A 16514-nucleotide genomic window follows, 5' to 3' on the forward strand; every position below is an offset into this window, starting at 1 on the left:
ATGTCAGGATGCTCCTCCAGAGTTCCTCATCTGAAAAAGTGCTCTAAACAAGGAGCCACTGCATAAAGGACTTCCTCCGCCATCTGTCTGTACCTCTGTCTGTTTCAGCAGATGACGAAGTCACCGAATTGTGTGCACAGCCCTATCCTGGAGATATCCAGCAGACTCACCCCAGGCTGGCATCTCACTAGGATCCCTAGATCATGGATTTTGCTTTGTCACAGGTGTGAACTACACCTTGTGCTGCTCAAACCTGCCAAGTCAGAGGCAGTTCTAGGCACTCGTGGAAGCTGAAATTTAGATTTCAAGGGAACTTGTGGAGAAACAGATATCCATGGGCTGTAGGGTCCATGGGAATTAAGAGTGGAGGAGGAAATAGCTGAGGCTGGTGTTCTGGCCTTCAGGTCTTAAAGGCCACCTGTTTCTGTACATTTGGGGCCTGGTCTTTTTTATTATGAGACAGTAACAAAGGTACTGTGTGAACACCGGTGAAATCTGCATTGACACATAAAATAACACATGATCTGGGCATCATAAAGCTGAAAATATTTATTTTAAACTAAAAGGCTTCTATCCAAATGATAAGCATCAATAATTCTAGGCTGGAAGGTCACCTGTTACTCTACCCACTGAACAAGATTTTGTAGATTCACGATTACTTCTTCAAGATCGTACGGCAGAGGCATGTTACTTTCATCATCTCTCCAGAAGGGATGGCATTCTGGTTTCTGGTCTTCTGGCAAGCTCTCCGCTGCTTCTGACTGGCATCTGAAAAGAAGGGTAAGCAGACGAACTACTTAAATAAAACTGTATCAAGAAACTGAATACTCAGCAAGGATACATTTGTGCATTAATTCGAAGAGAAAGATGATAATAAAAAAGAAATACCACATCTTCTGACCAAATGGATTGTTCATTTACAGTGAAGTTGATTTCTGTTGTAGGCTTTGTATTTTCTATGGGGATTTCTCAAAAAGCCAATCACAGAGAAAACTCAGTTAGCGTACCTTTATACGGTGAATTATTTTTTCATTATCTCAGCTGTTATTTAAAGTATGTGATTAAACCATTATCAGATTTAAATGTTTGCCGGTTTCCAATGTATTACTAGATTATTGAGAAAGATTAAACTGAATTTACTGCATTAAGGTCAGGGGGGATAGATTAAACAATATTAAAGAAGCTGGACTAGCTTTGTAGATTCTGGAGATTTACAAGTGTATCAACCTGCTTAGCTCTGAAAAAGGCAATATAAAAAGAGAAAATTCTATAAAGATAAATGGAAATAGAGGTTAATAACAACTTCCAATGATGAATAGGTGGGCAAAACTTCAATAAAATTAAATTAAGAGGTTAGTGTATGTTTGTCCCCAGAGAAAATGTTTAAATTACAGAGTTTTTTATTAAATGGATTATTCATCAATACTAGTGAAGTCTAATTATAATATTCAACTGAACTGCAGCCTGCAGAGGAAAGTTTTATAAGTGGCAACCATCACATCTCTTAAGATTAGGCTGTAATACAATACACTGCATCAAAAAAATCGTCACAGTTCGAGGAGGATTTCTCCCCCTCTCTTTTCCCCTCCCCTCAAACTATTTGCATGCTGCTGATTAATTAGTTAACGTTTGCAATGGGACACGACAAAGAAGAACGCTAAGCAGTACTGTAATTTTGGTAGACGCTGCAGGTCCACATAGTTCTTCAAAGACATAAAAAGCCAATTGCAGAAATACACTTTTATCTCTTGTAATACTTTTTTTTTAAATTCATGTTCTACAAAGCACGTAACTATTGTAACAATTTTAAAGTGGGTTTAAACATATATGTGTCTCTCATCTCTGTAAAATGAACTCTAAAAATACTGACACATGCAACTTCCTTGTCTACACCGTCGGCCTTCTGGAAGAGGCTGTTTCCAAATGAAAGATGTCGTCTTCTCTTGGGAATTATTAATGGCAGTGTAATCCCCATGAGAAAACATACTTCAGCTTTACACCCATGTTGGTGTGTGGTTAATTGCCACACCAGCATCCTGGGCACTCAATCCATCGTACATTACACTACAAGGACAGTATTAACACATAACATTCCAATATATCTTCAGCTCTCCACATCAGCCCCTGATAATAGCATCTGTTAACATGCACTAAGTACTATTATGTAGCACATCACTTCATAAATAATAAGATTAGCCGACCTCAGGGCCCTGGGAAGAGTAATGTGTTTAAATGTTCTCATTATTTATTTAAAACAAGAATTAAAGGAACAGAAGCTACTTGTGACAATCCTCTTAGCATAAATATTAAACTGTTTGCATTGATAAGCTGCACTGTACAGAATAACAGAGGATTTGTTTTGCCGGCTGCTTCATAATAGTTGTTAGAGCAAATGCAGTTTAGTGTATGAGTTCTGAGAGGTACTTAACTGATTGTGCCATCATGTTCTGAAGACATTTTCCAAATTATAGAAAGGAACAGGAGAAAATTAATATGCAGGGAAAGCTGAAACTAATTACAGCATAACTCTATAAGGCTTTTAAAATCTTGCTTTATTTTCTGTCTTGGCACAAAATAATACGCTCGATTTGCTGGGTAGTAGAAGATATTCCAGTTTAAGCATTTCAATCTAAACCTGGATAAATTAACCATGTACAGATTATTGCAGATGACAAATCAAGAAGCTCGCCGGTAAATACTGCAGGCGTGTTATGTGGTCTGCAAAATTCAACTTGTAATAATGAACATTTTCTCTTTCATACATCTGCTATTAACAACAGAATTTTCATTGAGAGGAAAAACACACCAACTTTTAGCTTCTTCGGGATTTCAGAGCCCTTTTTTACCTTTAATGTCTCTTTTTTCCCTTGCGCTCCCACACAAATAGATTGACCAGATTTTCCCCTCACATTTGGGTTTTGGGCACTTGTGTTGCTGTAGATGTGTCAGAAGTCGCAGTGATGCTGTGACTGAACAACCCGTGAGCAACTATTCTAGTTGCTACTTTCCCTTCTCTATTTTTCATACCAGTGGAGCCATCTCTGAAAGGTCACCCCACAACTAAGCACGTGCCTTAACTTCCAGGCAATCGCGCACTTGGAAGTTTTAGCCATATCATATTCCCCGTGAGGGATTAGAGGAATGGAAACGTGTCAGGTCCTTGGACTTCCTCTGCAAGTCTGATGACAGAAATGCATCAGTATGTTGTAAAAGTATAAAAAGGGTAAAACAGTGCTCTAATATTCCAAGTTCTGCAATCCCACAGCTCCTTTGTTCTCCTGTTCAGGATTTCTGTGGCTTTGCTTTATATCAGTAGCAAGAACAGCAGTGAACATTACATTTTTACATTTTGTGAGTCACCTATTTTGACCAAAATTACAATCCCTGTGCTGGATCTGCTGACATCAAAGTCAGGTGCTGACATTTGAAGCTATGGGGCTGGGTTCTAAGCAGTCATCGCTGCACCTGGCAGTTCATTAAGCAATTCACCTGAATGGCACCCACTAGCTTGAATGCAGTCATCCAAATATGTGCTTTCTGACTCAGAGCTACTCTGCAAGAACAGTCCTTTCCAGACGAGTATATCACGATTGATGTTAATAAATTTCTGTGGCAGAAACGGTTCCTACAATGCTCTTTAATTTGTAGCAGAGTAACAGACCTGAAGATCCTGCAAAAGGATAGCCATGTTTTTAACTGCAGCAGAACAATCAAAGGCACTTAAATAACTGCACAGAATTATTTCAAATTCCTTTGTATCTGGGGAAAGATAGCTAACTTAAGTTAGCAATGATTATTCAGAACAAACAGAAATTCTATCTTTTCCCAGATACAAAAGAATTTATGAGGCTCCATGAGGGAAACACTGCAAACGTTGAAGTATGGTGGTAGTGGGAAAGTACGGAGATTTATAAGTTAATTAAAATATTATATACTAATTAAAACCTGTTATTTGTGTTAATAAAGTCAAATCTCCAAAGCAGAGTAGATCTAATCTGTGTATATTGTATGCACAAAATGTGTTAGGAGTGGAAATAACACATGCTCTGAGATACGGAACAGATGCCAAATCAACAGGCATCTTTCATACCTTATTTGCAGGAGAACAGAAAAACTGCCATAATATATTCCAGAGCAATTTAGTTCTACCACCTCCATAATCCGTGTTCACCAATGTATTAAAGAAAAGGATGTTTTGTCTGAAGATGTGCAGAATGCACAAAACTCCATGGTCCCTACCTTCTTGTTAAAACAATCAAGACCTGTGCGGGTTTCAATTAAAAAAAGTCCATTTTAAAGGAACAATTAGTTACTGTTGCGGTGCACATTCTCACTAGTCTCCCCTGTAAACTCCACAGACTTTTCATCCCCTTTATCTGCATTTTTGCCAAATGGACTTTGTTCATTACTATTTACCAATAGCTGAATATTAATATAAGCACAACTAAGTCCTGACAAACATTAGTATAACTGTATGACCCTTGGAAGGTGGCTGATTTCACCCCGGGCAGGTGTACATTCCCTGAGACAGTCCCTTGCCTGGTTACGGTCCCCTGGGCTGCACTGACATTTTGATGATCAGGGTGTCAGATACATTAGAGGACACTGATCACGATGCTAAAATTAACCAAGCTAGCTAAAGTATGTGTTAATTATGAGTATGCAAGCAGTCAATAAAAGGTTAATGCAAAAGTCAAAGGATAAATTTATTTCGGTATTGCATCACTCTACTGACTAAATGACTAACATTATGCTTTGTTTTTAATCGATATATTTTTCAGTAATGCGTGAGCCATTGATTTGAAAAACAGTCTACTTTCTAACAGTTAACGTTTTGTAACTACTAAGCACCAAGTATCAATATACTTAAACCACTCTTTCTTCAGAGCAGATACCTTTTTGTTCCATTGTCAGGCACAGGAATGCATCTAAGCCAGGAGGCGGCTTCAGGTTCTGCTGCTGAATGTGATTAATGCAAATAAGAATTATTACCTAGGAACCTAAACAAGTTACGGTGAATTAGAATCCCTGGACTGGCTTCTACTGTGCTGTTTGTCTACTCTACAGAAGCGCAGTTAAATCAGATCAATAGGGGTCAATTTGTGTCTCAGACTGCAGCGAGGGGATGATGTGAAGAGTCCAGTTTCCTAGATGGTACTAATTTAGCTGCCTACGCCTGGCAGTTCAAAGACCAGTGGAGATCACGTGGAACTTCATAAGGTAAGTCAAGGAACATGGGTCTGGCCATCTTCCCCATGTACTGACATAGTCAGAAAGGGAGGATGGGGTATCGACTCTGCACGTACAAAAGTACACACTCACCCATACATTCTCCCTCCAGCATTCCTGAAATTATTACATTTTATGTGGGAGTTATTTCCTCCCTCCATTCATGCTAGAATAAAGGTGATACTGAGCTGTTATTGAGAACTTCAGAGTATCTTTTAAAACAATAGTCCAGCTAAAAACAGGGCTTGGATCACCCTACTAACACAAATGCTTTCATTAGTCCCACAATAACATTGGTTAAAGTGATACAACGCTGCTAACATGGATGCAGTTCTGAGTAAGAGTAACAGCAGTAGCTTCTTTTGACAGCATCCTCTGTTCTTAAGATTCACAATACCTTTGCCAATTTGGGTCTGATCAAACATAGCTTATCACCGTTCCAACACAGAGCTCTGCTGTGCGAACACAAATCCTAGTAGGACAGGTACCTGGTACGTAGAGTTTTGCTCGCAGGTTTGGATTTTTTCATCCTTCAAACCTTTCTTCTGTCTGCAAATTATTGTGCAAACTACGCGTAGTTACTTTAATCTCAGTGTTAGGATTACCCTATATCATTTCAAGCTCACATTCTTAGTTGCCAAAGCATAAAGAGGAGAATACAGTGCGTTCTCAGATATCTGAATTGTTACACAAAGCACAGAGAAAATATGAAGTTACATACATGAGAACGATTACTTGAGTTAACCTTGATTTCTTCTTTTTTCTAAATAGTGTGTCTCATTGACAGGTATGACAAATTTTCTTCTGCTGCTGAATGCATCACAATTAAAACCTGACACCGATTAAGTCAAAGTTGAAACTTCCAGTGATTTCAACAGGGCCAAGATTACAATGCTTTTCCAGAAACCATTCACAATAGACACGAGCTAGTATGCATAATAATAAAAACCAACCAAAAGAAACTATGGAAGGAATGAAATAGGCTGAATATCATTTCTCAAAGTGAAATTTAGCAAGGGATACTCAATTTAGACTTTTTTTATCCATTTACAGCCATTTACAATAGTGGTTAAATTATTGGCATTGTAAATCAGCTATATAATGTGGAGTAACAAGATACAATGTTCTGTAACTTCAAAGTTGCCACAGAAAGAAAAAATACCTGCTTTATCAAACTGAATTGCTCAGTAAAAGCACAGAAAAACTCTAAAGTGAAAACTCAGATTGAGGCTGTAAATACACATTCTCCTTCAGTTTTCGACACGGATAGGACACTGGGATAAAGTCCCTAAAAGGGACTGAAAAAGTCACCCCTGTTGTTTGAAGAACTAAATTTTAATTTATCCTTATGAAAAATTAAAAGGTGGAAGGGGTAAATGTAATTAATTATAAAAGGAATGGGGGTGAGAAATCTGAAAAGCAGCTGCTTTCCAGTTGGGTGCCCATTGCAGCACTATCAATTTCAGAAATTACAATATGCCTAATTTTAAGTTTTCTTCTACTACAGGCACCTGTTTGGACACAGTAGCTGGTAACAAGTGAAAATTTCTGACCACTAATTAAGGATTAAGGCCATCAGGTTGACTGTTGAGAACAATTTTACACCTAGATCTCTTTGTCAGCATGTCCATGAGATACCAGTGGTGATGAATGGGGTGTTTTGCCAGCTGACCAGTTAGGAGCTGCTGCCCTCTGACATCAGTCGCTGGAGGGGGACACCTGAAGCCTGCATGGCTCCTTCCTGGCCACATGGAACAATATGGGGGTCAAACGGTCAGGGTGACCATGTATGTCATATCTGAGGCAACCCCACTAGAGCTCCAGCGTATCCAGAGTTGAATTCCCGAGCTGAGCACAACACTGAGACAACTGTAGAAATGTACACCCCAAAAGACGCGTGATTTCACAGAGGTATATGGCAGCTGTTGAGAAGGGACGCGTTGTTCTCAAAGAACAATGAAAACAAACACAGTTGAAGAAACAGCAACTCTTTCATCCAGAGCAAAAGGTACAACAGGCGTTATGTCACTGGTGCCCTCATCCTGCATGGACAGAGCTCCAGCCTGGATCAGCTGTATCAGAGGGAAGCCATTGCTACACTCTCCCGGGAATACTCTTTCTGGAGATCTACTCCAAGACACAAGATTTACACAGGGAACTAGAGCTAAACTTCTTTAGAGTTAAAAAGTGTTGAAATCTTGACTTCCGGTTTGGCTTATTTTAGAGGAAATAACACAAAAATCAGTATTTCAGCTGGAACTTCACCAAAATTGAAGGGTGTTTGGAAAATGGGGGTTAGTTAATGCCCCGTCATGACACAGGGTTACGGTGGAACGTTTCTGATCTCTTTGTTTAAAGTCTATAAAACATAAGCAAGCCAAGAATTTACAAATCCTTCACTTGGTATTATGATTAACTTTCATAATTTGTACTTAAAAACTCTTTATTGAAAAAACAAAGGCTGGAGAAAATATACTGAAATATAATAATATGAAGGTGTTTTCTTCATATGGCTGTACATGCTTTGTCTTTATCACCAACAAAATCCTATTTTTTCATGCCAAACCTAGAATTTTGAAAGTTATTGAGTTCAATCTAAGCCTTACACCAAAGGCTTTCTTAGCTTTTTTAATTAACCAATCAGAAAGTTGTCAACCTTTGCAGAGAGTATTTCTTGCTGTTGTTCCCTACTGTGACTCTGCAGAAGCAAAACCTTCCCAGGTTTACTCTGCCTTTTAAGAACAAACCAAATTATATCAATAATTGACTTTGCAAACCAGATTTCCGAAGTATTGCTCCCAAATAGGCAGTGAAATGAAGTGGCCAGATGGAAAGAGAGTGGTGCTTTGTTCTTTTGAGCATCTAATCCCCAGTGTGTTCCCAAGGAGTCTGTCCCATTTACATCAAGTCACCACTGATGCTCTTTCATGTTCTGTAACTAGACTGTGCCCGGCCATAAGTAATGGCTGAGACTAGGAACTGTATTTATAGAAGGGACAAAATGAGTTTGTTTCCAGATCAAAAAATTGAAAAGAGAATGCCAGATTTAGGAAGGGATGGAGGCGACACCAGTTACAATTTAATCCAAGAAAAGACTTAGTATCAGCTGTACAAATAGGCAAGTACAAATACACATGATGGCATGTTAGAAGACCTCTCCAGTCTACTTCTGTCAAAAGCAGATAATGATTTGTGTCACTGATGCATTCAGCCCTTACTACAGAACCAAAGTTTACAGTCACTGACCCAAGAGCTTCATGCCTCCAAAGGCCCCAACTCCATTGAAAATGAGGACGCTGCTAAAATATCCTGAGGCGTCACAGGTGACGTAGTGGGACAGCCTGACAACAGCCAGCTTTATTCTTGTGTGTCCTGCCACAAAGTGAATCTATAGCAGAATCCATCTTTTAACACTGGCCTGCAGAGTGCATTTTGCTGTTCCACAGAGAGATGGGAGAGAGATCAATGAACCTGACACTAAAGAGGTTTAAGTGACAGTTGCATGAACTTGAAAACGCCAGAGTTTCTATTATTATCGAAATTGTAAATCAGGTAAGTAAGAGAAAAATATAAATTGTTAATACCCTCCAAATGTTGAAATAGCAGCAACCAAAGTACAGGTGGAATCCAACTGTGAGGAGTTTTCAGGTGGTGCACCATTGTGTTTCACACGTATTTGTAGAAATATGGAAAAAACTCACAAAACTATTTAAAAAGAATGTTTTGCTTTGCCTTAACTGTGGAGAAACTAAAATAAATTTTCAACTTTTTTGACTACGATACTAATTGAAATCTGTAAAAACATATTTCAGCCTTTCTAAGCTATTTAGCTGACAAAATATGGGAAAGGATAAAGATTTGCTGCTACAGAGTGAGGAATGTAAAACAATGCCTCAGAAACATTCCAGCTCTAGGTGGAAAGAACAGAAGAAAAGAGGGCACAAGAAGCTACTTTACTTAATACATTCATCTCTGCCGTGGGTGAATTAATAAACAGGGTTCTACCCAAAAGATACTTCTGATGAGATTGTCAATGATCTTCCTCACCATGTCCACCAACTCCACCCTACCAAAGGGGAACTCCTAGGAGATGCCACTGCAACAACTCTAAAGCCGCTGAGAACAGTGCTGGCATTGCACGTGACGCAAACTTGACTTCCCCAGATGGAGACTTTCCTCTCTTTTGTGTCTCTGTCCAACAGACCTAGAAACTGTCCATGAGAAAATCAGTGCGCCTCCTATTCCCACAAGAGGATGGCTGTGTGGGGCAGCCTCCATTCCATGTTTGTTTGATTTTTTAATTAAGAAACATCACTACTCTCTATATAAAGTGCATGGGGTAAGGAAATCCCCCAGAGAAACCCTGAATAAATAACACAGCATTTGCTGAAAGATGAAGTTAAATCCAATTTAACCTATAGGTCTACAAATTGTTCCCTTTCAGCCCTTTTTCTCAGATGCTTTTGTTTCCTGTTTTTAGAATAATACGTATACAAGCAACGTATCCTGACTGTATGAGAAGCACGTTTATACATATTTATATACACACCCCTTCATAGCAATACTTGCAAAAAATCCCCTCAGTCCTAAAGAGACTCCTAAAGAGAGCATTTAGGAGGAAATTTTCAGCACCCCAGACGTGGGTTTAGTTATATACTTTTCATGATCAGCAATGGGATGTGAGTTATTCCCTCTGTGCTGAGAATATTTGGCTTTGACTTCAAACAGCGTAGAAATATATCAACCTCAATATAATTTATATTCTCTCAAAAGGAACCTAAAATGCTCTAAGCCTTTGCCGAGGCATCTGATGTTCCAGTCCCCTCTGTTGCACTGTATGATCGGCTGTTTTATTTCACTTGCTTTCCTATGATTTTTTCAGACAAAGAAACAAAATGTCTGCTGTACACCGAGTATAAACACAGCTGACTTGTTTTCCCCAAAGTATTGATTTTATGCACTTTTAAAATAACTATTTTCATTCTGTTTGCATAATCAGCTGGGGCATTGTTCCTCTACATTTGCAGAAACACAGATGGAATTGCTGATTTGGAGCCTTTGGAGAGATTTTACAGTATTCTCCAGAATCTAAGCTTCTATGAAAATAAGGTTTCAAGCACTTCTGGTTGTGAAGATAGCCTGGACAATGTAAATTGATGCATGGTTATCTTGTTGAGTCCACAACCAGACAGACAGACACAATAGCACCAAGGGAGCTGTGAACTTCCCCCACTTATTTTATTGGGTGTTTACTTGGGGCCAGATGCTCCCCTCTGTTGTGCAGAACGGCGTTAAATGACTGAGAAAAAGAGAGGAAAAGGAAATGGAAATAAAAACCAACAAAGAGGAGAAAAGGAAATCTCCACAGCCTGCTTCCCAGGGGGCTACAGATGCCCTCCCTTGCCAGTATTAGACTGCTGCAAGATTTGGGGCTGAGCCATGCATATGGCAAATTTTTGGAAAGACACTGTATTTTCCAAAAGAATTTCACAAGAAAAGTTAATGATGCTTCCAGCATCATCTACTGTCCCACTGTCTTCTGTTCTCCTTTTATGTGGATGTCATATAGCCAATGAAAAATGTAAACATAGGATGGTTTTAGATGACACTGTGGGAGGATGGTCCTTCCATTTACTGCCCCCTTGTTTAAAGTAAGCAATCCCATTTTCCAAAGAACTTCAGGGTTTGCAGGCTCTGCCCTTCTGTAAGAAAGCTAAAACATTTCACTTGTTGAGTGTGCATTTTTCCGTAAGACAACCTTTCACGTTAATAAAAATCAACTGCTGTATGACAAATCCCTATTTGTTATATGTGGAAATTAAAATCAAAAGAAGCACAACTTAATGCAAGTAAAAATAAACATATTACTCGATCCTTAAATCAGACTGGACAGAAATGGGCTATATCTTCCCAGCATCAAAGCTATGTAACCCTTGCAGCCCCAAGCGCTTCCTGTGGCACTGCTGCAAGCTGCTAACACAACCCATCCTCAAAATCCATGGACCAAACGTAAGGGCGACACAGAGGGGCGGCACTTGGGAGCAGAATGGAACCACAGACCTTTGATATTTGTAGTAACTACTGAGCAAGAAGGTCTTCGCATATGATTTTACATGGAACACTCCTTCGCTGATGTTTATGAGGGAGAGTGACACCAAAAGGAGATCTTGCCCCAGGAACCGTGTTGTCTAGCTGCTCTCAGACTCTAAAATGCAGCTCTCTGTAGCTTTGGTCCATCCCAGTGAATTTGCATGCTTCATTAGCCAAAAGGAAACTATGACAGACTGATAGCCAGCACTGTATGGGAAAGCCAAACAACCACAAGACTAACTCTCTATTTGCAGGCTGATATTGAGATCTTGCTTATCACTATAACTTGTGCTATAAATACCTATGTGTACATATACACATCTCTCTGTGTATACATAGATACATATATACTCACACACATATATAAGAGGAGCTTACACCACATTTTCTATCAAGAGATATGGCCTTGAACTCCTATGTGGCTTAGGGAAGAAGAAAAAAAAAAATAAAAAAGGAGGTTTATTGTGCTGCAGAACGACATTGTCTTCCCTGTGTTGTGCACCTCGGCTGTAGCCTGCAACCAGAATATTTATAGCACATATTGGAACTAATACTATAAGAGCAATGCAATCCTATGGACTAAAACACAGTTTCCTTTAGGTCAACATGAGGTCAAACTGAAGCAGAAGGGAACAAATAATAGGGAAATGAGAAAACAGATACAAGAAAGGCAGAGAGGCTCAAAAAGAGGAAAAAGAAGTTTAGGAATAAAAAAGAAAGCCTCCTGTAACTAATCACATTTCAGCCACTGCAGAATTTCTCCATGGCTGCTGCTTTATTCAGTGATATTTTATGGATAAATCACTATAAAAATACACCACCAAAAAAATACCGGTGCTGGCAGAGAAACAGACTTGATGTCCCAGGAAATGCTACAGTACATCCAGGGACAAATAAAAATCATATGGCAACAATATGCTCAATATGGTTCTTCTCTAATTCTATAAGTGGAATACATCTTTGTGATTACCAAACAAGACCTCAGAATTTTTTCTATTTACCCCTTGCATTTCAAATAACTGAAAACATTATACAGAGATGGTAAATATCCTTTTCGACTTTGACTCACAAATAATTACCATCACCCAAATACAATGTGAATAAACACATTTCTTTACTTATCTCCAACTGCATTAAGGGAAGAAATTGTGTGAAAGTTCAGAATCACTATACCTCAAAATTTTGCAATTAATGTAATTCTGTAATATTTTTAATACCAACTAAAATTCCAGTATAGACTGAATGATGATTTAAAGTTATTAGACAGGAATATACTTTCCTTTACGGAATATGATTGCATTCAACCAATTTAAACACACAATAAACCACATACACCTGATCCTGCCCTACTTTCACAGACGATTTCCGTGAGTGCTTAAAAGAAGTGCAAGATCCTGATCTATAACATTCCACCAGTGGACTTGAATTCTCTCAACACCATGAAGACTTACTCACCGAAGTGAGTACCAAAATGCTACTAATAGGTAAAACCTAAAATGTCTATTGCAGTAAACACATGCAGGTCTTCATATTATTTTCCGTGGTGTAAGGAATATTTCTGACTGCAATATCAATGACTTTAAACCACAGACTAAGGCTTTAGACCTTCTGGTGGTGCCAACTCACTTGTTTTATATGCTATGATATATAGTCCTGGCTTTGAGCTATCTCTCACTACTGATGCTTTTGATGCTTTGTTCTCTTTTTACTTTAGGATGGAAAATAACAAATAATGCTGAGTTCTCTTCTTACTCTTGAATTCTTCTGATGTCTATCTTCAGAACTCTTCTAACATCCAATTTATGTCATTCTTTTTCTTTCTTATGCTGTGAATTTGAAACGAAAGAAGGTAACATAATATCATAAGATCTACGGACGATTGAAATGGCCTTCGGAGTAAACTTCAGAGTTATTCGTAAAACTATCTTGCCTGAATAGAAACTGAAAAATTGCTTTTCAATAGATAATGCAACTACTCTTGAAATTCTTCTTGGATGAAGTTATTGCCATAGGGAACACTCTAACGATAATAAAGCATGTGGTGCCAATGCCTTAAGAGCAGTTCAGACGGGTTATTTTGTTAGTATTTGCAAAGCCCATTTCAAATTCCTTTCTCAAACATTTATGTGCTTTCTCTTGACTAATTCTTTATTAGAAAATGGCTACAAAACCTGAAGTTTGTTAATGAGAGAAGCTGACATCTGCTGTGCTGATTGACCTGCAATGCTATTCTCACGTTATTCTGTCACACAGTTCCTCTTAAAACATCCCATCAGAATTCCAAAGACCTCTTACATTAGTTAATTAAGGACCTGTTTCAATCTTCTATCAGGACTGAGCAAAATGCATAATTGCATATTTAAGTCTCATTTAGCTCAGTGGAACTTTCAAACGTATTTGAAGTTCGGCTCAAGCTTAAAAGCTTTACTGCATAGAGTCCCTAGAGATGATTTCTACATCAGTGCTCAATGCACAGCCATATACATATATACGATTAACTGCAACTTTTCTTAAGAACTTGAGGTAGCCACCCTATCCCTACCCTAGCCCCTATCCTCACGTTTAGTCTCCAGTCCCTGTACTGCACTGACCCGTTCTCTCTAATTCATGATGCAACAGGCATGAATCTTCCACGTGTTACCTGAACTACTGCAGCACTACAATAATGTACGAGCTGCGCTTTCCAGGGACTTCTGCCAAGTAACCTACACAACAGCCACACTGTCAGGTTCAAATTCTGTGGATAATGGTATAAGTTTTTGAGCCCAAGAAAGAAGTCTCCTCTTGTTGGGTGCCATAAGCTGTCCATCCCTCCGTACTTTGTGCGGATTCATGGGAAATCATGATATACATAATGAAGAGTATCCATTTCATTACCCTCACAAGAGACCTACTGTTTTGTATTCCTTCATTCTGTGCCTGCTAAAGAACAGTTATTGAAACTTTATGAAAAGTGGATGGTCTTGGCCTTCCATATGTTTTGTTTTGTCTATGAATGTTGTGTTTCAGACTCCATTTTTTCTAGCTTATTGCTTGCCAGCTGAGCTATGTTAGTCATTCCTTTCAATGAACTGCTGATGAAATTTCTTCTCTTCCTGTGTTACAAGAAACACTACCTCCCTGAGCATGCACCAGACCTAACATGCCTCCTAGTTTGCTTTTTCAAATAATATTGTGATTATATTAATCTGAAATGCAAAGTATGCATTCACCTTTTTCTTTGCTGAAATACTATTACTCCAACCTGTCTTAATGCCAAGGAACTAAGGTGAAATTTAAGGGTTTTGGCAATAGTAACATAATCCTCCACTTGTTGGTGCAAACTTGTTGGTGCCCTTTCTTCTTTTTTTCTTTTCTTAAGTACTCCTGAGGAATTATTAATTTGTAGTTTGTCTTTCTTGGATATGTTCAGTTCTACAGGGAAATTTCACACAACCTCCTGTTTACTGAAGTGCTGGTAAGAGCATTGAGGGAAGTTAATGACATTCCTCAGCAAGGCAAAAAGCCCATTTTCTTAGACCTTCTCCCAGAGTTTGCCCTTTCCTAGAAGAAACTATGGAAGAATAGTATGAGTTGATTTACACTAGCTAGTGAATGATTATTTTTTTTTCCCAAGTAGCCCTGAATGTCGCAGAACATACACCACAAGGAAGTAATGACTATCAAATAACATAATGATAAACGTCAATGGGGAATCACTACTGAATGGTGACCCTCATAAAGGATTCCTCCAGAGACCAGCACAGTGGGCAGTATTAGGCATGTTTTCATCAGTATTCTGAAAGTAAATGGCAATGATCAGCTACTTGACAATTTTTGCAGACAGCAGAGACGGATATGGTTACAAAACATGAGGAGAGAACTTAGTCCTGCCAGGTCAGTAAGTGATCAGGACCAAATGTGTTTTAGAACTATATGCAATGGCAGGGAAAAGGATGACTGGAAAATGGATGTGCTTATGCTCAAAACCACTGCATCTGAAAACAACGTAGATATTATTCCGGACAACTCAAAATGAACTCCCAGCACAGTACCTAATCCTTCTGTATTTCACTAGGTAGACTAATACGAGTAACATGGAATAACCTTGTTTCCAGCTTTTTTAGAAGTACATTGAAGAGAGCAGAGAAAAGAGACTGTGGAGACAGGTGGAAAATATGCGATGATGATTAACTCAATTTGCTTCACTTATCAGATTTAAAACTGATAGATTGAAGGAAAATACCTTGTATGAAAGAGCCCTCTTGTCTAGCAGAGGAAGCTGGAATTTGAAAAAGAACCCAGAGAAATTCAAATATGGCTGTTCTTTGCAATGAAGTCAATCACACACTGGGACAAACTATTAAAGGAACAGAATATTCTTCATTTCTGACATCTTCAAATCAAGAAAAGATTCCTGCCTGGAAACCATGCAGTTACACAGCTAGCACAGGGATAAAAGGATAAAATTTAGTCACTTGTGATAGAAGTCAAAACAGCTGACACAAAAATCCTAAATACAACGATGCTCAAACTTTTACACAACCGTTCTTTAACGAGCTTACTTTGAGTAGGACTTCAAAAACTCCTTGTAATACATCTTGCTGTAAAATTACACATTCTAATTGGAATGGATACTCCAGGAGAATGAAAGAAGAGAGAAGACTTCTTTTGTCAAAGTCCCAAAAGTATCATCTTAGCCTTTGAACCCACTATCTCTATGGAGAGAAAAACCCCGATGCGTGGAATAAAAACCTTTAGAAGCATCCATGTTCTCTATCCTCTTGCACTTGTCATAGACAGATATGTCTAACTTTTTAATATACATAGGTTTAACTGAAAAGAGAATTTGCCAAAAGGTACGTACACACACATATATTTAATATTACAATTAGTCATGTAATTCACAAAAAAATATTCAAGATATGAAAATGTAAGTAAACAACATGTTTATTGTTTCATTTACTTCATTTCTCTTAAAGCACCCTGCAATCACCAAAACATACAAGGTCACACTGAATCAAAGGATATCATCTGCTTGTTCAAAATGTCATTATGGAAGAATCAGGAAAAAGCAGCTGTATTACAAGTCACCTTTCCAGCTCTCACAAACAAACTATTAATGGAGAAAGTCAGTCCTTTACAGTGCATTACAGGACGAAGGTCACCCGGGAAACTGTAAGGCCTCACTGGCTACCCACAAGACCAGCTTGATT

At 38.6% G+C, this 16514-nt stretch overlaps 1 protein-coding gene across 1 annotated transcript in view; it reads right to left on the reverse strand.

Moving 5' to 3' along the window:
• Positions 1-617: 617 nt before the first annotated feature.
• Positions 618-16514, reverse strand: part of FTO (fat mass and obesity associated) — a 205686-nt gene continuing 189789 nt past the window's right edge. The window contains exon 8 of the mRNA XM_009885075.1: positions 618-768. Coding sequence (XP_009883377.1) covers positions 618-768 — 151 coding nt within the window. The remainder of the gene's footprint in view (positions 769-16514) is intronic.

Source organism: Charadrius vociferus, unplaced genomic scaffold (genome assembly GCF_000708025.1).
Source record: "Charadrius vociferus isolate BGI_N301 unplaced genomic scaffold, ASM70802v2 scaffold475, whole genome shotgun sequence".
Taxonomy (NCBI): domain Eukaryota; kingdom Metazoa; phylum Chordata; class Aves; order Charadriiformes; family Charadriidae; genus Charadrius; species Charadrius vociferus.